The 25,284-nt window shown below is 50.7% G+C and overlaps 1 protein-coding gene across 2 annotated transcripts; it reads left to right on the top strand.

Annotated features, from left to right (window-relative positions):
- The first annotated feature begins 273 nt into the window (after nucleotides 1–273).
- Nucleotides 274–24,800, top strand: MFGE8 (milk fat globule-EGF factor 8 protein). Of its 2 annotated transcripts, XM_027521056.1 has the most exons (11): nucleotides 274–517; nucleotides 903–1,045; nucleotides 9,730–9,869; nucleotides 12,802–12,930; nucleotides 13,312–13,443; nucleotides 15,610–15,791; nucleotides 16,361–16,516; nucleotides 17,427–17,571; nucleotides 22,533–22,717; nucleotides 23,751–23,906; nucleotides 24,028–24,800. In XM_027521056.1, exons 3-11 carry the CDS (start codon nucleotides 9,797–9,799, stop codon nucleotides 24,163–24,165), a joined length of 1,296 nt encoding a protein of 431 aa, XP_027376857.1. In that variant the 5' UTR covers nucleotides 274–517; nucleotides 903–1,045; nucleotides 9,730–9,796; the 3' UTR covers nucleotides 24,166–24,800. The 2 variants fall into 2 exon arrangements, with proteins under 2 accessions (XP_027376857.1, XP_027376856.1); XM_027521055.1 differs by lacking the exons at nucleotides 274–517; nucleotides 903–1,045 and having other exon boundaries at nucleotides 9,701–9,869.
- The last annotated feature ends 484 nt before the right edge of the window (nucleotides 24,801–25,284 follow it).

Below are 25,284 nucleotides of genomic sequence, written 5' to 3'. Positions count from 1 at the left end.
TCATTGGCTTTATTAAACAATTCATGAATTGGGCAGCATTCCACTTAGCAAGTAGAAAGGAGCTCCACCAAGCTGGAAAAAATGAAAGATTTCTAAAGACAGAGAGGGGGCAGAAAAAGGAAATTGTGAGCAAAAAAAAAAAAAAAAATGCATTGTTTCAGGCAGGGTCGCCCTCCTAAGGGGAACGGAAGGGACCTACGAGGCAGAATATCTCATTAGTGCTGACCAGGTAATTTCAAGTTGGTTAAAGATTACATTCCTGGGGGAGGCTGTAATTGCAGTTGGGTTAGGTATTAAGTCTTGGTTTGCTAAGGAGGGGTTTTAACATAAGTAATTCCATTTTGAACCTTTTATTTTTTATTGCTGTTGTCTCTTTTTTCTTTTTAACAAAAGGGTCGACTATTTCTTGGGAGAAATGGCAAAATGAGCGTCTGACAAGTTCTCCTGGAGCTGCTGGCTTGAAAAGGAGGCAGTAGTAAGAGAAAGAAGACGGGGCCAGGATCTCTGCATAGACAAGGTACCCATATCCTTAAAGGGAGACCCTTCCAGCTGGAGGATGAGCAAGTGTTGGGTGGGCGAGTAGGGGGGGTGGGGGTTAGTCCGTGACAAACCCTCCTGGGCCTGTGGTTTACTAACCACCCTTCGACCCTGCCCAACCTGGGGCTCTGGCTTTATTCCTCCCTGGGTTCAATTTCTAAGAAAGGACTTGATGTTCTTCCCGGAAATGGCCTTGCTCTGGACTCAGGAAGGAGATGGCTTGTCCAGATGTCCAGCTGGCCCCATTAATAAGGCTTTGAACAGAGCCCTACAAAAATAGATCTTTCTAAGGCATTTCTTCTGTGTCCCCTTTCTGCTCTGAAGATCAAATCCCCGACCCAGGTGGTATTTCTTTTCCACACCAGATGCTGACTCCGAGGACTGCTCTGGGCCAGCGAGGCAACCTCCATGCATGCCACTAACCTCCCGGGAAGGAGGAAAGGAAGCAGACTTTGAATGAAGAAGATTAATGTGCCTGGTTAGCAGCTTTGGTTGAGGCACCAGACAGGTAAGATGGGAAGCTGGGGCTCAAGTCCAGGTCCCGGGTCTAAATCTCTCTGTGCAACACCCAACTGTCTCTCAGAGGAGCAGACAAACCAGGTGGGGAGGCATCTCAGGGTGCCAGGAACTGTGAACAGGAGACCGTTGGCTGTTCTGAGCATCAGGGCTTCAGGAGTTCAGAGAAGGAGAAATTAGTGAGGGTGGAGGGAGTTGCCAGGGAAATTAGTGAGGATAGTGTTCAAAGGTGAGGAAAATCATATAAAGGACCCTCAGAATTTGGTCCACCTTTTGGTTTCAGCGAGAAAACACTTTTGCATTTTTAATCTGAAAGCATGTTTATTCCCCAGTGCCGGCCCTTGGCTCTTGGCCTTTGGCTGAAAAACAAAAGGAGGTTGTTCAGTCCCTGGGCTGGGATGTTTGCTCACAGATCATGATGTGTGCTTGGAGCATCTGGTCTGGGAAAGGAGGTGTACATCTAAGGAGCGTGAGCATGGGACTGCCGTGCCATCCTGCTCCAGCCCCGCCTGCATTCACAGATGCTGGAGGGCAGGAGAGGAATGGCTGGACTAGGCAAACTCTTCCTTCCTCTCCACATCAATGGCGTTGGGCAGTGTTGACAAATACATAATTATAAACCAGCATCTTAGAGATAGTGAAGATCTGAGAGATCACCTGTCCTCACTGTGCCTCTCATATACCCTCCTCCTGACTCATGCCCTTTGCTTGAATCCCTCCAGCCACAGGGACCCACCCCTGCAACAACAGCAATCTGTTTCCCAATACAAACATAGCAGCTATCATTGGAGAGCACTGTTTTCTTTTTGAGCACTTTATGGATGCTTGAGGCTCTTCTTATATACTCCCTGCCCTAGAACCAGCCATTTCTCCAAAGCACTTTCATCCCTTTTGTTGGAGAATGGTATTAGAGACAAAGGTCTGAGCATTGAGGTGCTCATTGCTACTGGGGTGTCACTGTTTCTAGGCCCTCTCAGCAGACAGAGCTAGGAAATAAACATATTATAACTCTTTGGAGAAGGAAATGGCAACCCACTCTAGTATTCTTGCCTGGAAAATCCCATGGACAGAAGAGCCTGGTGGGCTACATTCGATGGGGTCGAGAAAGAGTCGGACATGACTTAGCAACTAAAGTACAACAACATTACAACTCTTGTATACACACATATCTATAATTATTTCTGCACCCATTCATCTGTATCTAGGTTAAGTTGAACTTGAAGTCATACTAGTATCTCTGATTAATCTTGTACTACGTGGATTATTCCAACCTCCTTCCTTGTTTATCTACAACTTCTTTCTCCAACAGTGAGAAATCTGAGTCCTACCATCAACCATCCATTTACTCACTTGTTTAAGCCCCAGTATACATGCACACCAGAGAAAGCAATGGCACCCCACTCCAGTACTCTTGCCTGGAAAATCCCATGGATGGAGGAGCCTGGCGGGCTATAGTACATGGAGTCGTTAAGAGTCAGACACGACTGAGCGACTTCACTTTCACTTTTCACTTTCATGCATTGGAGAAGGAAATGGCAACCCGCTCCAGTGTTCTTGCCTGGAGAACCCCGGGACGTGGGAGCCTGGTGGGCTGCCATCTATGGGGTCGCACAGAGTCTGACACGACTGAAGCGACTTAGCAGCAGTAGCAGCATACATGCACACAGAGGGCTTCCTAGGTGGCTTAGTGGTAAAGAATCCGCTTGCCAGTGCAGAAGATGCTGGTTTGATCCCTGGGTCTGGAGGATCCCCTGGGGGAGGAAATGGCAACGCACTCCAGTATTCTTGCCTAGGAAAGCTCGTGAACAGAGGCGCTGACAGGCTACAGTCCTTGGGTCGCAAAGAGTTGGACGTGACCGAACAACTGAGCACATGTATGCACATGTTAGCCTGAAACTCCATGAAAAACAACTTTACTGCCTTTACTGATTAGCTTTTGGGGATTATGCAGAATTCTGTTTGTCTTTAGCCTTATAGTTTCCAGTCAAAACAGTGTTTTCCTAATCTACTTATGTCAGTTCCTCTCCACTCCCCTTCCTGCCTCCCCCACCAACTACTTGCACTGAGGTTTGTCATACATTTGCAATCAAGTTAGACTCTTCTGTCACAGTCTGGGGTTCCCCCAGCCATCCTGGCTGATTTTTAAGTATTTGTCTATGTTCATAAAGTTCATTCTTTGTGTTGTGAAGTCTGTGGATTTGGCTAAATTGGGTATCATCACGTATCTAGCACTCCAGTGTTATACAGAATATTCCATCACCCAAAAATTCCCCCAAGCTTGCCCTTTGCGGTTAACCACTCCTGCTTCCCCAAACCCTGGCAACCACTCATCCATTCTTCATCCCTATAGTTTTACTTTTCCCAGAATGTTATGTGAATGAAATCATAAAACATGTAGTTTTTTGGGTCTTTTTTCTCTATTTTAGCAAAATGCATTTAAGATTCATCCATGTTGCCATATGAATCACTATCTCAGTAATTTTTTCACAGATAAGTATGCCATCATATGGTTACACTACAATTTGCCAATTCATTGGTTAAAAGACATCTTTGTTGCTTTAAGTTTTTAAAAAATTTTTATTTATTTATTTTGTCTGTGTTTGGTCTTCATTGCTGTGCCTGGGCTTTCTCTAGTTGCAGCAAGCGAGGGCTACTCTTCACTGTGGTGCATGAGCTTCTTATTGAGATGGTTTCTCTAGTTGCAGAGCACAGTGTCTAGGGCGTGCAGGCTTCAGAAGCTGTGGTTAGTTGCCCTGGGGCGTGTGGAATCTTCCTGGACCAGGGATCGAACCCATGTCGCCTGCATTAACAGGTGGGTTTTTAACCACTGGACCACCAGGGAAGTCCTCCAGTTTTTGATGACTATGAATGAGGCTGCTGTAAACATTTGTGTACAGGTTTCCATGTTAGCATATGTTTTAATTCACTTGGATACACACTTAGAGTGTAACTGCCTGTGTGTCATAAGTCTATGTTAAACTTTATAGGAAACCACCAAACTGTCTTCCAAAACGACTGTACCATCTTCCATCCTCATGGGCAGTGAATGAGGGTTCCTATTGCTCTGCATTGCTGTCAATAAGTATTTGGGGTGATCAAGTTTGTTTGTTTGTTTTTGGATTTTGGCCATTCTATAGGTCTGCAGAGATATTAAATAGTTGTTTGCATTTTTATTTTCTTAGTGAAAAATTACTTTGAGTATCTCTTCCTCTGCTTATTTGCCATCCACTTATCTTCTTTGTTGGTCTTCCCTGATAGCTCAGTTGGTAAAGAATCTGCCTGCAATGGCAGGAGATCCTGGTTCGATTCCTGGGTCAGGAAGATCCACGGGAGAAGGAATAGGCTACCCACTCCAGTACTCTTGGGGTTCCCTTGTGGCTCAGATTCGGGTAAAGAACCTGCCTGAGGCCTGGGTTTGATCCCTGGGTTGGGAAGATCCTCTGGAGAAGGGAAAGGCTACCCATTCCAGTATTCTGGCCTAGAGAATTCCATGGACTGTATAGGCCATGGGGTCACAAAGAGTCGGACACGACTGAGAGACTTTCACTATCTTCTTTGTCAGTTTAGATCTTTTTCCTATTTAACAAACTGGATTGTATATTTTCTTATTTTTGAGTTTTAAGAGTTCTTTATTGTGGATACATGTTCTTTATAAGATATGTGATCTGCAGACGTTTTCTTAGTGTGTGGCTTGTCTTTATTTCTCTTAACAATGTTATTGCAGAGCAAACAGTTTTCTTTCATGAAGTCCAGTTTGTCAATTTTTCTTTCATGGATCCTGCTTTTAGTACAGTATTTCAAGTTCATCACCCAAACAGAAGTTACACAGAATTTCTTCTAGAAGTTCTATAGATTTCTGGTATAGAGTTATTTCTATGATCCTTTTTGAGTTAAGTTTTATATAAGATTAAAGTTTAATCTTATAACAGTCTTGTATAGAGAACAACACAGGTATTACTAACAACAACAAAAAAATAATAAAGTTTAATTTTGTTTTTATTTTTTTTCTTTGGCATGCAGTCATCTGATTCTTCCAGTACCCTTAGTCGAAAAACCTATCCTTTGCCAGGTATCGTCCTGGCACCTTCAAAATTCAGTTTATCAAATTGGTGTTTATGTTGGGGTTAATTTCTGAGCTCTCTGCTCTGTCCCTTTCTCAGAGCTTTTGCTTCTTCAGAGCCTTGTAAGGCTGGCTTCTTACTCAGGATCCGTGTGAAAGTCACCTTTTTAAAGAGCTTTTCCCGGGTCACCCGATCTAAACTTGTCCTCCTTTATTCAAATCATGTCATATTGTTGTGCTGTCTTTGTAGTACTAAGACCTGAAACTATCTAGTACTAGGTAAGAAAGTGTTCAGGCCAAAGAGATACCATCCCACTGAACTCCAAAAGGGGCAGATCATAAAAGAAAATCCCCTTCCTGTCTAGCCCTCTCTCACTTGTTAAATCCTCTGTCAGCTCCAGATCCCAGGGCCCAGGTCTTCGGTCTCTCTCCTCAGTGAGTGGAGCCAGTGGTTCCCATTCTCACTGTGCATTAGCTTTAACTGGGGGAACTTTAAGAATACTTATTCCCGGGCTCCACCCCAGGGATTCTAATATAATTATGTGGAAATGCGGCCTGGTCACCTGTATATTTTTAAAGCTTCCCAGTTGATGGCAGTGTGCAGCCACCATTTCCAGCTTGAATGCTGACCACAGTTGGTACTCAATAAACAGCTTGTTGAATGACTCAATGGTGAAATGTAACTTAAGTTGGTAACTCTGTATTTATACCAGGTGGGTGGCAGAAAGTCAGTGAGGGTGATCAGGAGCTTCAGTTCTGCTGGAGTTTGTGGCACTAACCAGAAAGGATGCTGTACTCACAGCCCTCTGTATCTGCTATCTGAGGTGGGATTTCAGTTTTCTTTTCTTTTTTGGCTGTGCTGTACAGCTTGTGGGATCTTAGTTTCCTGACCAGGAATTGAACTCAGGCCCTCACCGTGTAAGCACTGAGTCCTAACCGCTGGACCACTAGGGGATTCCCTTAGGTGGGATTTCTGAAGAGCTGTATTTCCTTTTTATTGACATATAATTCAGAGAACATAAAATTCACCCTTTAAAAATGTACAGTGGTTTTAGTATACTCTCAAAGTTGTACAACCATCACTGACTGCTAATTTCAGAACATCTTCATCACCCCTAAAAGAAACCTTGTACCCGTGACCTATCTTTCAGTTAGCATGCTGTTTTCAAGGTTCATTCATGTTGCAGCAATGATCAGTACTTCATTCATTTTTATGGCTGAATAATGGTTCATTGAGTGGATATACCAGTCGGTTTATCTATTCATCAGTTGATGGACATTTGAATTGTTTTCAATTGTGGGCTGCTGATAATGAGTCAGGAGCATTCATGTGTAAGTTTTTGTATGAACTTGGTTTCAGTTCTTTTGGGTATGCACCTAGGAGTAGAATTGCTGGGTCCTATGATAACTCTATGTTAAACTTTTTGGGAAACTGCCAAACTGTTTTCCCCAGTGGCTGTACCATCTTACGAGCCCATCAGTAATGTGTGAGGGTCCCAATCTTCTACATCCTCACCAGCATTTATTGTCATCTGACTTTTTGATTATAGCCATCGTAGTGGGTATGTGAAGTGGTATCTCATGTGGTTTTTTTTCAATAATCTTTTACTTATTTAGCAGCACTGGGTCTTAGTTGAAGTACATGGGATCTTTGAAGCAGCAGGTGAGATCTAGTTCCCTGACCAGGATCAAACCCAGGCCCCCTGCATTGACAGTGAGGAGTCTTAGCCACTGGACCTACCAGGGAAGTCCCTCACGTGGTTTTGATTTTGATTTCCATTTTTATGATGACATAAATCATCTTTTCATGTATATCTCCCATTTGTTTATCTTCTTTGGAGAAATATCCATTCAAATTATTTCCCCATTTAAAAATTGATTTGTCCTTCTGCTGTTGAATTCTGAGTTATTTATATATTCGTGGTATTAGATCCTTACAAATGACTTATATTGATTTCTTCCAATTCTGTGAAGTGAAAAGACCTTTTTGAAAGTGTCTTTTGAAGTATAAAAGTTTTTAAATGTTGATGCAGTCCAGTGGATCTATTTTTTCCTTTAGTTGCTTGTGTTTTAGGTGTCATGCCTAAAAAGCCACTGCTTGATCCAAGGTCATAAAGATTTATGCCTGTTTTGTTCTACAAGTTTTATAGTTTTAACTCTTACAGTTAGTTCTTTGATCTCTTTTGAGTTAGTCTTTTGTATAAAGTACATGGGAGTCCAAATTTATTCTTTTATGTCTATCCAGTTGTTCCAGCCAGAGAAGGCAATGGCACCCCACTCCAGTGTTCTTGCCTGGAGAATCCCAGGGACGGCAGCGGAGCCTGATAGGCTGCCGTCTATGGGGTCGCACAGAGTCGGACACGACTGAAGCGACTTAGCAGCAGCAGCAGCAGTTGTTCCAGCACAATTTGGTGAAAAGACTACTCTTTTTTTGGGCCGTACCACATGTCTTGTGGGATTCCAGTCTCCTGACCAGGGATCAAACCCAGGCCTATGGTAGTGAAAGTGCTGAGTCCTAACCACTGGACCGCCAGGGATATTCCCAGACTATTCCTTTTCTATTGAATTATCTTGGCACTCGTTGAAAATCAATTGACCATAGATGTATGACTTTATTTCTGGACTCTCAGTTCTATTCCATTGATCTATGTATCTTTCCTTATGCCAGTACCACATGGTGTTTTTTTTTAATTAAAAAAATGTATATTTGGCAGTTCCAGATATTAGTTGAGGCATGTGGGCTCTTAGTTGCAGCTTTTGGGATTCAGTTCCCTGACAAGCCCCCACCTCCCCTCCCCTGTTGGGAGTGTGGAGTCTTAGCCACTGGACCACCAGAAAAGTTCCCACACAGTCTTGATTACAGTTGTGTTGGAGCAGGTTTTAAAATTGTGAAGTATGAGTCTAACAACTTTGTTCTTCCCCTACTAAGATTGCTTTGATCATTCTAGGTCCCTTCTGTTTCTACCTGAATTCTAGGATCAGCTTGTCAATTTCTGCAAAAAAAAGACAGTTGGAATTTTGATAGGTGCTATGTTCAATTTGTCAATCCGTTTGGAGAGTATTGCCATCAAATAAATTTTAACAATATGTCTTCCAACTCATGAACAAAAATGTTTACATTTATTTAAGTCTTCTTTAATTTCTTTCAATGTTTGTTAGTGTTCAGTATACAAGCCTTCTTCTTCTGTTAAATTTATTTGTAAGTATTTTATTCTTTTTGATGCTACTGTGAATGAAATTGTTTGCTTAACTATTAACCCATTTTTGTATTGTTCATTTCTGGGCTTCCCTAGTGGCTCAGTGGTAAAGAATCCCCCTGCCAATGCAGGAGACTGGGGTTTGATCCCTGAGTTGGGAGGATCCCCTGGAGAAATAGCAACCCACTCCAGGGACAGAGAAGCCTGGAGGGCTACATTCCATATGTTGCAAAAGAGCCTGACACAACTTAGTGATTAAGCAACAACAAAATCATGAAGGGTACTGGATTTTTTACCAAATGCTTTTTCTGTGGCTACCGAGTAGATCATGTATGTGCAGTGTTTTTCCTTCTGAGTGGTTTTAAGAAGGGTCTCCTGCCAGTAGTTAAGTCTGACTCTAGTCTGAACCTAGGTATCAACATAGCTGGTAGAGGAGATATCCGGCTGCTCCCTCTCTTTTTTTTTTTTTTTGGCTAGTCAGATGAGAACACTATTATTAAAAATTTTTACCCCTGTAAAAGGCAATACCTGCACATGATAAAAAAACAATTATTTAGGAAAAATTCAACCATGACAAGCAAGTCTGTATTGACCCCAACACTCCAGTTTCTGCCCCCTTAAACAACCACCGTGTTCATTTAATTTCCTGGAACACTGAGGTGTTTTCCTGCTACAAGGAAGGACAGAGGTGAACTGTTGTCTCAGTGACTTTATAGCATGAAAATCCTGAAGTATTTTCTACCTGGCCCTTTACAGAAAAATATGCTGATTATTCTTTTTTTTTTTTAAGTCTCTTACCATTTCAAAGGATGATGCTATGATATGCTATGCTCTTTGTGTACATGTCATTTTATGCGTGAGAGTTTCGGCAGAATGAATTCCTTTATGGGGAATTGCTAGGTCTTCCGGTCTCAGCCTTTGTCATGTTGATAGATATTACCACACAGCTCTCTGGAGAAGTTGAACCAATTTACATTCTCTCCAACAATGCATGCTTGAGCCTGTTCCGGGGAGCCTCGCACTCACACTGCGCTACTAATTTGTTGCTTGCCAATCTGATAAATGCAAATGGTACCCGTACTTGTAATCTGGGTTTTTTTCTACAATGAATAAGGTCTAGCATCTTTTCTTAAGCCTAAAAAGTTAAAAACAAAAACCAAAGCAAAACCAAAAAGCAAAGAACAGACAACTCCTTCTGAGCCCTTTACTGCTCAGACGACTCGGAACTCAATGCCTGGTCACTCGCACCCTGCGGGATGCAGGGCGTGGCTCGGACTGAAGCGGGCGGCAGCCGACTCCCAGTTCCTCCCAGCCCCTCCCCAGTCCGCGGAGCCCCGCCCCGAGTCCGCCTCTGGCGGGCCTGGGAGGAGCACGTGGCCCGGTGGGAGGTGCTGCGCTGCCTGATTTATTCCCGTCCAGGAGAAGGAGTGCGAGCCCTCGGGTCTGAACCGCCCCAGCGCGGGTTCCGCGCCCTCGTCCCCACACCATGCCGTGTCCCCGTCTGCTGGCCGCGCTCTGCGGCGCGCTCTTCTGCTCCTCCGGACTCTTCGCCTTCTCCGGTGAGTTGATCGCGCCGCCCTCTCGCCCTCGCCCCTCCTCTCCGCTCCGCTCGGAAGTTCGCCGCCGCGCCCTCCCTTTGCCTCCGCTGTTTACAAACTTGGTCCAAGAGCCGGGGCTGAGCCGAGGGGCGACCTCTCCGGCTGCGCCCGGGCGGGCGGCGGGGATGCTCTCGGCCTCCAGCTGGGGGTGGAGGTTTGGTCGGTGCTAGAGGCTTGAGCGTTGGGCGGGGGCTCGGGACACTGGGTGACAGCCCAGCCTCCCCCAGGGAAGTGGCTTACACAGAACAAAGGAATCCGCTGTGTCGGGCCTCTGTTTTCCCATCTGTAAAATGAGGCCACATCCCTCGTAGCTCAGATGGTAAAGAATCTGTCCGCAATGCGGGAGACCCAGGTTCAATCTCTGGGTAGGGAAGATCCCCTGGAAGAGGAAATGGCACCCCAGTCCAGTACTCTTGCCCGGAGAATCTCATGGACAGAGGATCCAGTCCATGGAGTCGCAAAGAGTCGGACACGACTGAGCGAGTAACATAGTGCTCTTGCGCTCCTTCCACCAGGAAGTTTCTAGGACTCTTGTATTGATAAATCTTTTCCAGCCAACTTTACCTGGAAACTCCCTCCCAGGCCATGCCGGCGGCTGGTCTGTTCATTGGGATTTTATCCTCCGTTTAAAAATAGGTATTTGGTCAGATAAGCGAGGGGCTGGCTAGGGAGCCAGAGGAGTGGATAGGCTTGGGGCTGGGTCGGGGGTGGGGGGTGGGGGGAACCCAGGAGGGGTGAGGAGCCTAGAGAGGGATTCGGAAAAGGGCTCCGACCGGAGATGGCGGCTCCCGACTCCCCTCTCTCCCTATGGCCTTGGCCTGCCGCTTTATCTTTCTTGGCCCTCCTCCCCTGCCTAGGACGCATCCTGCTGAGAGCTGGGCCTCCAGCAGGCTGGTGATGGGGATGGGCGATGCCCTACACCGCGGGCTGAGGAAAGGGTGCCCATGGGGTGAGCGGGATATGGCAAAGACTCTTCAGGCACCGCCTCCATCCCTAGAAATAGGATTGATGAAATTCGTTGGGGTGGGAGGGTCATGGCTGAGCCTCGGCTCTGCCATCCGGTGCCAATCTGACCCCCCGTCCCCCAACTGGAGTGGAAGCCACTTGAAGTCTCTTGGAGACACAGAGAGATGGCTGGGTCTTAAAAGTCCCTTGCCTCGCCTCCCCTGGCCCCACAGCCTGAGCCCTGGCAAAATGTCCCTGGGGAGATCTCCCAGAGAAGGCAGGACCCTGAAATCCCAAAGGTGGTTTTGGAGGCCCAGCTTAAGCAGGAAGGGGGAAGCCGCACAGCTGCGGTGCGCGGGTGAGTGGGTCAGACGCCTGCGAGGAGGGAACACCTTTCTCTTTCCCCTTTCCCCTGCTTTGCCCTGGAGCTCTGCAGGGAGAGGGCCCTTTGGGAGGGGGACAGAGGGGAGTTGGATTTTGCCAGGAGGAGCCCAAGGCTCTGGCCATTCTCAAGCCTCTGCCGAGGCAGTGCCCGCCGCCTGTCAGGTCAGGGAGGGGATTAACCTGCTATTTAAAGCCAATGACTAATGGCTCATTGGGAGCCGCCTTAAGCTCCTGAGGCCCCCACTGCTCATTAACTGTGTTCCCTTCCCTGGAGCCCCTGCCCAGCTCTCCAGGGCTTTGGGATTTCAGAGGGGCCCTCCAGCCTGGGATGGCGTGACTCTGCAGGGAGGAAAAAAGGTTTCTCATGTCTCACCCCAAGTAATGCGTAGGGGTGTGGGGTCTGGGGCAGCCCTTCTGGGATGCAAAGATCAAGTAGAAGATGCTCTGAAGGTCTGGCTGACCTAATGGGCTGAAGTCCACCCGAGTCAAAGCACTGGGGACAGGCTAACACTTGTCACCTGGGCCCCCAGATAGAAGCTGTGAAGTCCTCTCCAGCCCTCTTCCCACCTCTCGTTGTTGTCCAGTGTTTCTCAAATCCACCTTCCTCCTTATCTCTCAGCCTGACTTCGTCTTTTACCAGGAGGCCTGTGGCAGCATCCTTGATGCTTTCCTGGTCTCCTCTCTCACCTGCTCAGTCACATTTCCACGCAGAGCCAGAGGGATCTGTGTGTACTTCTGAGCCACTTCTCCACCCCGGCAGCCCATCCACGTCTCAGCACGTGGCCTTTTCTTGACATTCTCCCTCACCAGCTAGGAAATGGCTTCCCAACTCCCACCTCATGCTTTCGAACCTCTGACTTTTTCCTGGTGGTCAGTGGTGGGGCCGCTGAAGGAGGGTTAAGAGCCCTTGTTCTGCAGGATGAAGAGTCAACACTTGTCCTTCGTAAGGTCCCCCCCGACAACCTCCCTTTTCAGCGATGTCTTTCTTCCTGATCTGCAGTATACCGTGTGCTCTGGGCTTCTGGTTCTTTTTGGAAAGTTCTTTCCTCATTCTCCAGCCTGGCACCTTCCCACTGTGACTTTTAGCCAGCTCAAATGTCCCCACCTCTGAACCTTCCAGCTTTATGGCAGAAACCATTCTCCCTTGGCTCCTCACGCAGGCTCCTTCAGAGCTCATGGTGCCTCCTCATTACCTGGTGACTTGTAGGTCACCACCTCTTTCCTCTGACTTCTTATTTTTTTTTAAAAATAGGTATTTGCTTATTTGACTGTACCCGGTCTTAGTTGTGACATGTGGGATCTTCGATCTTAATTGCAGCATGCAAACTCTTAGTTGAGGCATGTGGGATCTAGTTGCCTGACCAGGGATCGAACCCAGGCCCCCTGCATTGGGAATGTGGAATCTCAGCCAATGGACCATGAGGGACGTCCCTCATCTGGCTTCTTGAGACCCAGACTGCATCTGTCTTAGGGGCCCAGAATATATACCTGGTGGTTGACCCTCCCCTCCCCCAAATATTTACTCAATGAATGACTTGTTACTAACCCAGAACTGTCATTGCAGGTGACTTCTGTGACTCCAGCCAGTGCCTACATGGTGGGACCTGCTTGTTGAACGAGGACAGAACCCCCCCCTTCTACTGCCTCTGCCCCGAAGGCTTCACGGGCCTCCTATGCAACGAGACAGAGCACGGTACCTGTCCTGGGCCATGCCTGCTGCTCCCCGCCAGCTCCCAGCTGCAGCCCAGGCTGCTGGCCTAGCTTGTCCGGCTATGGGCAGTGGTCCCCAGCACCCCTCCCATTGTCCGCCAGCCTTTTCCTGGAAGCTCCCAGGCCACTTGGAAAGCTGGGTGCTTCCTTCACTTGGGCTGACTCACCTCCACGTGACCCTTCTTGGCTCCAGGATGGCCCAGGCCCCATGGGGCAGATTGAGAGGGGGGAGGGAGGAGCTGGTGGGCACTGGCAGGCAGTAGGCCAAATTTGGGTGGAGGGTCCTTTGGGGCTTGGCCTGTCTGTTGTTGCCTGTCTCCAGCTCCTTCTTGATCACCTGCCCATCTCACCTGCTTCCTCCCAGGTCCCTGTTTCCCAAACCCCTGCCACAATGATGCTGAGTGCCAGGTAACTGACGACTCCCACCGAGGGGATGTCTTCATCCAGTACATCTGCAAGTGCCCTCTTGGATACGTGGGCATCCACTGTGAGACCAGTGAGTATCCAGCGGTGCCTGCTCTGAGGGGCAGACCCTGTACCACAGGCCTGGCGGCTCAGGTCACATGCCAGCCTTCCTCCTGTGTCAGGGTCTCCTTCGGAAGGATTCCGAGCGGGGCAGAACTCAGTTACTGTGGACTGGGGAGGCAGGGAGGGACTCTGTTGTCCCTTCCCAGGCTTCTTCCTGCCTGGTTCTCTCTCCTGGGACTGCTGGCCAGGCCTGATGTCCCTGCAGGGGAGTGAGGGGTGGTGGTGACCCCAGAGGTCGTGGGAGTGTTATTTTCTGTCACCATGAACGAGACATATAGCCTTAGGGTTAAGTCCTGGGATTTTTCTACCGAGAAAGGAAAACCAACACATTCTTAATCTTTTGGGGCCCAGGGAGTCAGTTAATAAGGTTTGATCCTCAGGGTCTGACAGTGCTGGCCCAAGTGTGACCTCTGGCCTCCTTGCAGAGCTCAGAGAGGAGGGAGAGGTCTGGGCAGACTGGGCCGTCCGCTCACGGTCAGGCGGTCAGAGGCCCGGCGTGTGCAGAGGGGCTGACCAGCCTGGCTCACTTGGTTATCCACCCGGCCGCAGATTGGCCCTGGCGGGTGCCCAGCAAACCTTGCCAGCGGCATCTGTCCATGCCGTCCTCGCTTCTGGCCTAGCTGAGATTCCTCCCACAAACCAGGACTCTTCCTCACCTGCCATCGGGTGGGCGAATCTAGGCCCAGGGCTGGATGGGGTGAGGGTGGCAGTGCCTGATTTCTGCAGTCCAGGGGGTCTGTCCCTGAGCGGGTGGGCAGGGGGCAGTGTCCTGCTCTGGGCAGATCCGTGGACCGTCTCCAGGGGAAGGAGAAAGGGCTGGGCCAGCCGGGTGGGAGCCAGCTCTGGGGGAGACCAGGTAAGTGCCTGCTCACTCTTCAGCTCAGAGGAGACAGGCCCCGAGGGCCTGTGCCCTGTGCCCAGGGCTGAGACCAGCATGTCTGAGACACTGGGTAGAGGAATGTTGTGGGGGGGGCAGGTATTCGCCAAGGCCGCTGGGAGCCCTGGGTGGAGCCAGGTGGGCCCACTAATTACCGTGCTGGAGCCCAGGTAACCCGGGGTGTGCCTGAGTGCGAATTACTCATCTCGCCTCCTTCTACTTCTCGGCTTGGGGTCTGTCCCAGGCTGGATGTGGCCACGACCACAAAGGGCGAGGAACCCCCCCACAGGGACCTTTGCTGCCCCTCCTTACTTGTTACCTGGTGTGTGTCTTTGGAGCCCTTAAGGACCCCGCAGGCATGTTTGGGGCCCGCTGGGTGTGGACATGAGGGCTGAGGACAGAGCAGACCTGGGTTTGGATCTCTGTTCAGCCAGTGGCCGGCTCTGATCTCGGGTGTATGGCCTCACTTGTGCCTCTCTCTTCCTGTGAGAGGGTCATGCACCGAGCTTGGCGTGAGCCTGGGATTTTGGAATACAAGTGGAGCCCTCCCGGGTTCTCTGCTTGGGACCTGAGGTCCAGGCTTGCAGGCTTGGCCCCCGAAGACCACATTACTGGTGAAGGTGATGGGCCTTGGCCAGGGGGGTCGTCCCAGATGGCTGGTCAGGACCAGTAGTGAGAAGGCACAGAGGGTACCAGACAAAACAATGGCTCTCACACTCCATTCAGAAAACTCCTGCCAGTGAGATTCTAGAAAACTCCAGGCACACATGCTCAGTGCTTTATGTGCAGTGTAAGGACTGTTCGCTGCCATCTGAGGGGCCCTTCTTCCAAAGCCATCCTCCAGGGGACCAGGGGGCTGGGCTGGATGGGGCGGGACATGGAGAAAGACAGGAGGTCATACTGGTATCTGCTCACCAGCCCACCCACTGTGTTAGAATAATTGCTTCTTGATGTCCTGTAAAAAAGAGACCGCCTCCTGCAGCCTGGTGGGGGACTCCAGCTGCCAGTCGTGACATGTGGGCCTCGCCTGGAACCTTCTAGCAGCCCAGTGTCCCAAGCCCCTTCACAGCTCTGCCCGGCCCCTCTGTTCCTCCCTGTGCACTTTGTTTCTGCACCTCCTCCTTGGCCCTCATCGTCCCTTCATGATCTCTGCTCTGGGTCCTCTGGGTCCTCAGCAGAGGCCACAACTGTCTTGTTCTCGTGTTTTCTGGGTACCACCTGCGTGAGTGGCCCTCTGACTGCCCTTTCCCCCCTCAGCCTGCACCTCACCGCTGGGCATGCAGACGGGTGCCATTGCCGACTCCCAGATCTCTGCCTCGTCCATGCATTTGGGCTTCATGGGTTTGCAGCGCTGGGCCCCGGAGCTAGCCCGCCTGCACCAGACGGGCATCGTCAACGCTTGGACATCCGGCAACTATGACAAAAACCCCTGGATCCAGGTATGGAAAGGGTGGCCCGGGGGTGGGTGATGTGATGGGAGAATGTGGGTGCCTATACTGTGGGGGACACCATGGGAGGGTTCAGAACTGGAGTCCAGGTAGCAAGGTAGCCGGTTCCCATGGGTGAAGTATCTTTAAGTGGAGGGCTGCTCTGGGGGCCTGGAGTGGGTGGGCGGGATGAAGGGAGTGAATACTAGGCTGTTAGAGGGGTGTTTGCACTGTTTGCAGCCTCTGGAAGCTTGTCCTTTTTTTTTTAAGCCTTTATTGAATTTGTTACAATATTGCTTTTGTTTTATGTTTTAGTTTTTTTGGCTGTAAGGCATGTGGGATCTAGTTCTCCAACCAGAGCAGGGATGGAGCCCATGCCCCTCTGCACTGGAAGGCAGATTCTTAACCCCTGGATCACCAGGGAAGTCCCTGGAGTCTTGTCCCTGTGTCCTGAGCACTGGGTCCAGAGCCTGGAGAGGGCCAGATGAGAAAGCCCCCCGCTTCGTTGTCCTGATTGGGGGAGTGACGGGGGTAGGAAGAACCCGGGAGATAGGGGTTCTGTCCTGCCTGCCCTGGTCCAGGTGAACCTGATGCGGAAGATGTGGGTGACGGGTGTGGTGACCCAGGGGGCCAGCCGCGCAGGGAGTGCTGAGTACCTGAAGACTTTTAAAGTGGCCTACAGCACCGATGGGCGCCAATTCCAGTTCATCCAGGTTGCAGGGCGGTCAGGAGATAAGGTGAGGTTTGTTGGGAACCCTGAAGAAGGGCTGTGGTCAGCAACCCCTGGGGCTCAGTGCTGTTTGAGGGCTCCCAAGGAGGTGAGGGTACCCGGGATAATGAACCATAAGGTGGGTTTTCAGGTGTATCTTGGCTCACAGAAATTGGGAAGCCCAGATTGTGTCTCTGCTCTGTGATTTACAAGTAATAGGCCCATATGACAGATAAGAATTGTTTTTAGTTGGTCAGTCATGTCTGACTCTTGTGGCCCCACGGACTTAGCCTGCTGGGCTCCTCTGTTTATGGGATTTCCCAGACCAGAATACTGGAGTGGGTAGCCATTTCCTTCTCCAAGGGATCTTCCCAACTCAGAGACCGAACCCATGTCTCCTGCATTGGCAAGTGGATTCTTTACCACTGAGCCACGAGGGAAGCCCTAGATAAGAATAGTGAGACTCAAGAAGTTTCAGTGACTTGTTGAGGGTGGCTGTAATGGTGGAGATGGGATGCATTTACAGCCTTCAGGGACACCATGTACAGTTGTACGGGTTGTGCACTGCTCAAGGGCTACTACTTAGCATCATTCACAATGTAGACCTCATGTGTACTTCTGTCTGTGGGAAAATTGTTGTTACAAGTCTTTTCAGAAAGGAGTACCTTTTCCTAATTTGCACAGAGGAGCCCTGTAGATCATAGGTGGTCCTGGGTGAAAGATGAGAATTTACACCTATGCCCCATGGTGACCAAAGAAGGTATGAAAAGGGGAATCTGTTGAGGGCTGTGGGCTGTCTGGAGGAACGGGGAGCTCCTGCCAGCTCTGCTACGCACACCTCTGTTTCCAGGCCCAAAGTGGAAGAGGGGGAGAGACCACCCCAGGAAGCGGGACTGCCTGCACTGACCTCCTCCTCCAATCTGCCTCTTCCCTCCTAGATATTTATAGGTAATGTGAACAACAGCGGCCTGAAGATTAACCTGTTTGATACCCCCTTGGAGACGCAGTATGTGAGACTGGTACCCATCATCTGCCACCGGGGCTGCACCCTCCGCTTTGAACTCCTTGGCTGTGAGTTGAATGGTGAGTGCCAGTGGCTCTGCCGTCCTCGGAGATGGCTGTTCCTGTCCCCTCTTTTCTCAGCCAGGGTGAGGAGTTGGGTAGGCAGGCAGCAAAGCCTGGGAACCTGGGCTAACACAGAAGGATCACCAGGCCTTAAGCAGTCCTGCCCAGGTGCTACATTTTCTAGAAGCTGGTTGGTAAGAGGAAAAAAGGACTTCTCCTGCGGCTCAGTGATAAAGAATCCACCTGCAATGCAGGAGAGCCGGGTTTGACCCCTGGGTTGGGAAGATCCCCTGCAGGAGGAAATGGCAACCTACACCAGTATTCTTGCCTGGGAAATCCTGTGGATAGAGAAGTTTGGTGGGCAGTAGTCCATGGGGTTGCAAAGAGTCAGACATGACTTAGCCACTAAACAGCAAATGACAACAAAGAGGGAAAAAAAAGATACCACTTCAGTTTTCAAAATATTTTCACGTATTCTGGTTCCTTGAGCTTCTAGAACATATAGCGTTAGTTCTGTTTTGCAGATGTCAATTCTACGAGGGCAGGGAGTTTGTGTTTGTTTTGTTCACTGCTGCATTCCCAGTGCATTGATCATGGGTTCAATAAATGAATGAATGAAGGAGGGAAGTGAGGCCCAGATAAATTGTTTATCAAGGGCACACAGCTGGTAGGTATTAAAACTTGGTCTGAATCCCTGGGCTTTGACACCCACTCATCCACTTTTTCTCCCTCCCAAACCTATAATCTGCATTCAGGAGAAACATTTTGGGACATGGAAGGTCATAGGGCTGGAGGCGTGCTTCTTGTCTCTCTTTCTGGAGAGATCAGGGTACAGGGGTTGGGTTGAGGGCATGGTCTGCCCAGCTCAGTCGGGCGTTGCTTTCTCCCTGAGGTCTGGATAGTTTTCTCTTTGCAGCCACAGTGCCACCTGCTGGCTGCCGGCAGAACTGCAGGGCTCTCTAGGCAGAGCTTGCAGAGCAGAGATGGCTCTCTGCCTTTCTTGTCTTAACCCAGGGCCTACCCTTCTCGCCTCCTTCCCCTCTGTGGATCGTCTTTCTGTTATCGCATTTCAGTTATCACCCAAAACCACTCAGAGTTGAGTTCAGTGCCTGTCGGGGTTATTCTTTTTTAAAGCATGAAGTAAAGTCAGTTTATTTTTGCTCCCAGGGTCACTGCCTTTTGAACCTAATTGTTTTGGGGAGTTAAAGACTATCCCTTTTGCTGAAAGAAAATTTAAACAATTGATAAAGGACAGAAACAGGTCTGGGGACCCTCACCCTGGGCTCCTCTCCCTGGCGTCCCTCACTACTTGCTGTCATTGTCTGAAGCCCTTGCCTGTTTAAAGTTGCTGACCTGAGCGTCTCATGTCACAACTGGCTCCTTCTAAGGCCAAGAGAGGGTGTGTTTGGCAAGGGGAGGAGGTGAAGCTGACTTGTTTGTTTTCCTTAAGGATTGGACCAGTCTCCTTTCCCTTGTAGGCATTTGGGTCAGCTGGAGAGAGTATTGGGGGGTGTGTGTGTGTGTGTGTGTATACATGTGTGCACGTGCATGGGACTTGATCTGGGCATTTCTGGGCATGCCCTGCACCAGATCCCTGTTTACCAGCAGGCACAGTCTCCTTGGTGAATTGATTAGTTATTTAACTCAGTAGATATTTATTAAGGTATTCATTAAGCTCCTTCTGAGTGTCTGGCTCTAGGGAGTAAGGCTCTTGGGTTCTAATGAGAGAGTCTGTTGTGAGACAAGATGCAAATATAAAAGAAAGGTCAGATAGCAGTAAGAATGATAAAGGAGAAATTAGCAGGAGATGTGACGATGGTGACTTGGGGTGAAGAGAGGGAATGGCATGGGGACTGCCCTGTTGGGATGGCCTTTGAGTAGAAGCTTGAATAATGCAGATCAAGCCATGAGAAGAACTTGGAAAAGGCATCTCAGGTAAGGAATTGGTGAGTGCAAAGCCCCTGGGACATGTTGAAAGGTAGAAGGGAGGCCAGTGGAGCTGGAGCCTGGAAAATGAAGGATAGCTGGGTGGGTGATGGGCAGAGATGGACCAGGCAGGGACTGTGTGGACCATTTTAAGGATGCAGGCCTTTGTACTCAGAACAAGAGGCAACCATTGTTGTGGGGCTGCTGATAGGCTGTGGTTAGAGTTGGGTCTAGAAGAGATCCCTCAGGCTGTGTAGGGAGAATGGAGGCAGAGGGGCATTGTGAGTGAGGGGGAGATGTGTAGAAGATAAGGTGGCTTGGGTCAGGGTGGCGGAGCCAGTGGATTGGGTGGATGAGTGTCTTCTACTCCAAGTGAGCTCCATGGCCCGGCAGAATGATCATCACTTGGAAGCTTGTAAACTTCTAGCCCCAGCCTAGACCTGCTGAGACAGAAGCCTTATATTAACAGGGTCCCCAGTGATCTAAGGGCTTCCCAGGTGGCACTAGTGGTAAAGAACCCACCTGCCAATGCAGGAGACATGAGACAAGGGTTCGATCCCTGGGTTGGGAAGATCTCCTGGAGGAGGACATGGCAACCCACCCAGTATTCTTGCCTGGAGAATCCCATGGACAGAGGAGCCTGGAGGGACTACAGTCCATGGGGTCACACAGAGTCAGACATGACTGAAGTGACTTAGCTCGCATGCATGCACCAGTGATCTAAAAACCATCAGTATTCTGGTTCAGATGGTGAAGAATCTGCCTGCAATGCAGGAGACCTGGGTTCGATCCCTGGATTGGGAAGATCCCCTGGAGAAGGGAATGCAGCTCACTCCAATATTGTTGCCTGGAGAATCCCATGGACAGGAGATTGGTGGGCTATCGTCCATGGAGTCGCAAAAAGTCAGACACGACTGAGTGGCTAACACTTCATTTCACTTCCACTGATCTCTGAGAAACACTGCTCTGGTACCTAGATGGGGAGTCTGAGGACCAGAGTCGGGAGGAGACTTCCCCAGGGTCACACAGGGAGTGGTGGAGCTGAGAGTTCTGCTTGGTGCCCTGCCCAGTTCTCTTTTATCTGGAAGGCTGTCTGACTTCTGGGGAGGGGGCCCATAATGATGGGGAAATGTAGTGCTGGAAGCAGATGGGCTGTAGAAGGGTGCACCATGATCAAAAGATTCCTTGGCTCCTCTCGAGAGTGCTCCAGGTTTGTGCCAGCCCCGTGGCCTTCCAGGTCTGGAGCTTTGGGATGAACCAGCTCCCAGCCCATCAGCCTGTCTTTATGGGAGAGGCTGGAGGTTACCTGATGCACCACCATCACAAAGAGATGGTATGATTGATCAGCATCGGCACCATCTGAAGGCAAATGTCTTCACTGGCAAGGTCACCAGCATCTGGGGAGATTGTGGTGTAAAGCACTGTGTACTATAGTCTGCTCCCAGGTGGCACCATGGATTTGCAGGTCTTACCCTGGATTCTGCAAAGGGACAGCCAGTTGTGCAGTGAAGATTCTAACATGTGTGAGACATACCCACTATTCTCTTGGGAGTTTTTTTGTTAAAGATATTTATTTATTTGGCTACACCAGGTCTCAGTTGCAGCGTGTGAACTCTTCGTTTTGGCATTACGGGATCTAGTTCTCTGGCCAAGGATCGAACCTGGGCCTCCTGGCATTGGGAGTGTGGAGTCTTAGCCACTGGACCACCAGGGAAGTCCCCTCGTGGGAGTTTGTCTCCTGCCCATCCCCAGCTGTTCTAGCCTCCTGCAGGTGCAGATGAGAGTACAGAACAGCCCGGCACATTCCTGAATGTTTGGAGCAGGCCTGAGTGAACCCAAGGCCAGCTTCTCAGGCAACCTTCCCAGGCACGTCAGACAGCAGCAGAGTAGTGAATGTGTAAACTCTTTGGGACGGGGTGTGGGACAGGAAGACATGGTCGTTTCTGAGCCTCAGGAGTTCTGACTTCTCAGCTTCCGCCTGCTAGAGAGCAGGAATGCAGTGCTGTTCATCACTGGGTCATCACCAGGCAGGCCTTCCCAGCTCTGAGTGGGTGCAAGAGTGCTGGAGACAGTGTCGCAGTGTGGCATGGTGATTAGCTCTGTGTGTGTGTCAGAGAGACTTGGGGACAGTGCTTAATGGCTCTTAGCCTCAGTTTTCTCATCTGTGGAATGGGGTTGCTAATATCCTGTTGATTCCGGTTTTTGTGTGGTGGATTAAATGACTGAAGTCAGCACTGAGTCAGTGAGATGGTTATTATTAGTTACTCCTGAACTTGGTGGTATGAATCGCAGCTGTACTGTAGGAACGACAGGAAGTGCTGTGAGTCCAGAGGAGTCCCACCTGAGTGAGGTGATCAGGGCAGGCTTCTTGGAGGAGGGGTCTGAATCAGGCTTTGAAGGAGGGTGAGAGGTGGTGGATCAGGGCCCTGCCCTGGTGCAGAGGGAGAAGCCTGGTGGGTGATCTGTTCAGAGCAACTGAGGGGCGTGGGGCGGGAGCTGAGCTGAGGTGTGGGTAGGGCTGTCAGCAAGAAAATATTTAGACCAGTTAGTTGGCTCTAAAAGGTGGAAGGAGATTGTTCTTTTGGTTTTTAATGGTTTTTAAGTGTAATTTTATTCTTCTGGCTGTTCTGAGTCTTCATTGCTGCGTGGGCTTTTCTCTAGTTGTTGCAGCCGAGGGCTGCTCTTTAGTTGTGGTACGCGGGCTTCTCACGGCAGTGGCTTCTATTTTGTGGGCCACAGGCTGTAGAGTGCATGGGCTTCAGTAGTTGTGGCTCCAGGGCTCAGTAGTCTTGGGGCACGTGCTTAGTTGCTCCATGGCATGTGGGATCTTCCTGGACCAGGGATCGAACCTTTGTCTCCTGCATTGCCAGGCAGATTCTTTACCACTGAGCCAGCAGGGAAGCCTGAAGGAGCTTCTCTGTGTTCAAGAGGATGCCAGAGGCTTGTCAGAAGCCAGAGTTCTTTTCCCTTCACTGCCTCGCTCTCACACCCACCAGGGGAGGCTGTGGATCCCAGATCGGTGACAGCCCCCACCCCTACCTCCTTGTTCGCAGGATGCACTGAACCCCTAGGCCTGAAGGATAATACCATCCCCAACAAGCAGATCACAGCCTCCAGCTACTACAAAACCTGGGGCCTGAGTGCCTTTAGCTGGTTTCCCTACTACGCACGACTGGATAATCAGGGCAAGTTCAACGCCTGGACCGCCCAGACCAACAGTGCCTCTGAGTGGCTGCAGGTGGGTCAGGCTCCTCCGGGGATGCAGGGTTGGGGTTGGGTGGGGGTGTGGGATCTATGACCTTGGACCAACCCTGGCTTCTGCTTGCCAAGAGGGAGTTTCTTTGAGCCTTGTTTGTGTTCGACTTTGCTCTTTTTTTCCTCTTGTGTTACCACCTTTCTGCTGATTCTGTCACTCAAGGCTGGGGGGATGGTGGAGGAGCTCAGAGCTGCTTCCGTCAAGGCCCTCGGCCCCAGGTGATGAGTGTGTGTGTGTGTAGAGGTGGGGCCACCTCCATTGGCTGCCACAGGGTAAGGCTGAGCCCAGGGACAGCAGGGCAGGATGGAGGAGGGATGTGTCGGGGTTTCTGTGCCTGCTGTCAGAGGATGCGCTGTAACTCACCGAGAGCACACCGTGCGACAGCCCTTGGGTTTCACTGCAGTTGGGAAGCTCAGGAGAGTCGTGGGAAACCAGAGCATCCTCTTGTCTCTGAGGAAGCCGGGTCCTGGCAGGGCAAGGACTTGCCTGGGGCTCCCCTTCTGGTTGGCAGTGAGATGGGTTTGTAGCCTGGATCTTACTGAGCACCGTCTTCCCCTGGTCAGCTGGCAGGCTCCCCAGGATGGACTGGGGGGCAGGAGGCTGGTCATGTCTCTAGGCCCCAAGGAGCACATTAGCCTGGGGGACTGGGTTCCATGAGAAGCTGCCTGCCTTTGGAATCCCCCAGGACCAATGTCAGGCCCTGGACAGCCTGCAGGGGCCTCATGAGCAGTTTATGTCCCTATAGACTATGGCCTGTCTGCCCCTGTTCCCGTTGCACAAGGGTTGCCTGGGGCCAGGCTCTGAAATCTGACATTGCAGTGAAGTGCTTGACAAAGTTGCTGGGATTATTTATGCCCACTTGATTGATGGGTAAACTGAGGCTCTGCCAAATGAAGTAATTTTCCCGAAACTAGAATGTATGCCCCAGCGTGTATGTGTGCTTTTCCCCACCTTACTGGGAATGGTGCAAGCAAAGAAGACGGGATTGGTTTTTTTTTTTTTTCACCCCTTGTAGATTGACCTGGGCTCCCAGAAGCGAGTCACGGGCATCATCACCCAGGGTGCCCGAGACTTTGGCCACATTCAATATGTGGCTGCCTACAGGGTGGCCTATGGTGATGATGGTGTGACCTGGACTGAGTACAAGGACCCGGGGGCCTCAGAAAGCAAGGTGAGTGTGTGTCCAGCTATCCTGCCTTCCCCACTCCAGGGGTGCCCTGCGAGTCAGATCTGGGGTCTGAGGGGGAGGAGGGCTGGGTCTGAGGGCCTCCTGACACCTCCTCTTCCACCAGATTTTCCCTGGTAACATGGACAATAATTCCCACAAGAAGAACATATTTGAGACGCCGTTCCAGGCTCGCTTCGTGCGGATCCAGCCCGTGGCCTGGCACAACCGTATCACCCTGCGAGTGGAGCTGCTGGGCTGTTAGTGGTAGGCCTGGCCGCAGTGACCGGAGGGGCCCTGGGGCAGCTGCTCCTTTCTGTGGACCTGCTGCCTCCTCCGCCCGCCCTCCTGATTGTAGCTGACCTGGGGGCAGGCAGTGTCTCCCTCCCAGTCACCTCTCCCTCCCTCCTCTTCCTCGCCCCCGCCCAGGGGTCTCTGGCACCCAGTCCTCAAGCCATCCCGTTTTCTTAGGCACGGTGGGAGCTGAGTAGGTCTGGGATGGACAGGGAAGGGCAAAGTACAGAGCGTGGGTGACCTTTGCCTCTCCAGGTCCCCACGTCCAGCCCCCCCGTGTCCTTCCTGCACTGCTCCCACACCCCACACCCCCAGGGCCCTGAGGAATAGACAGGCCCCGAGGCCCCAGGCTGGAGAGAATAGCCCGAGGCATGATGCCGCACTCCTGGCCCCGAGACTTCCCCTTCATCCCCTCCCACTCCCCACAGACCCCTTTTGACTCTCATCCTGAAGCCTAGAAAGAGGTAGAAGGCGGGGTGGGGTGGGTCTGTGGAGTGACGGGGGAGGAGGCGGGTGAGCATGGGAAAGGCGGGGAGCCCCTCTGTGCTGGTTCTTTACCCAGAGTACACAGGCAGCTTCCAAAATATATTTATATCACCCCCTGAACACTCGCTGTGGTTCGTCATTGCTCCGTCGAAATGGGCTTCCGCCTACAATGCAGGAGACCCCGGTTCGATTTCTGGGTTGGGAAGATCCTCTGGAGAAGGGATAGGCTACCCACTCCAGTATTCTTGGGCTTCCCTTGTGGCTTAGCTGGTAAAGAATCTGCCTGCAATGCTGGAGACCTGGGTTTGATCTCTGGGTTGGGAAGATCCCCTGGAGAAGGGAAAGGCTACCCACTGCAGTATTCTGGCCTGGAGAATTCCATGGACTGTATAGCCCATGAGGTCGCAAAGAGCTGGACACCACTGCGTGACTTTGACTCACTCAATGGGCTTAGACTTGGGCTGGTTGCGACTCCCGCCCTCAGCCCTCGCTGAGCCCCAGCATTCTGTGTCACCTGACCTGGCTGCAGAGAGGGAGGAGGCTGCTGGGGGCAGGGGCTGGCATCCCACTGGAGGGGTCAGGACTCTTCTCTATAGTTCTGCTT

Source organism: Bos indicus x Bos taurus, chromosome 21 (assembly GCF_003369695.1).
Source record: "Bos indicus x Bos taurus breed Angus x Brahman F1 hybrid chromosome 21, Bos_hybrid_MaternalHap_v2.0, whole genome shotgun sequence".
NCBI classification, from domain to species: Eukaryota; Metazoa; Chordata; class Mammalia; order Artiodactyla; family Bovidae; genus Bos; species Bos indicus x Bos taurus.
This window is presented reverse-complemented; position numbering and strand designations above follow the sequence as displayed.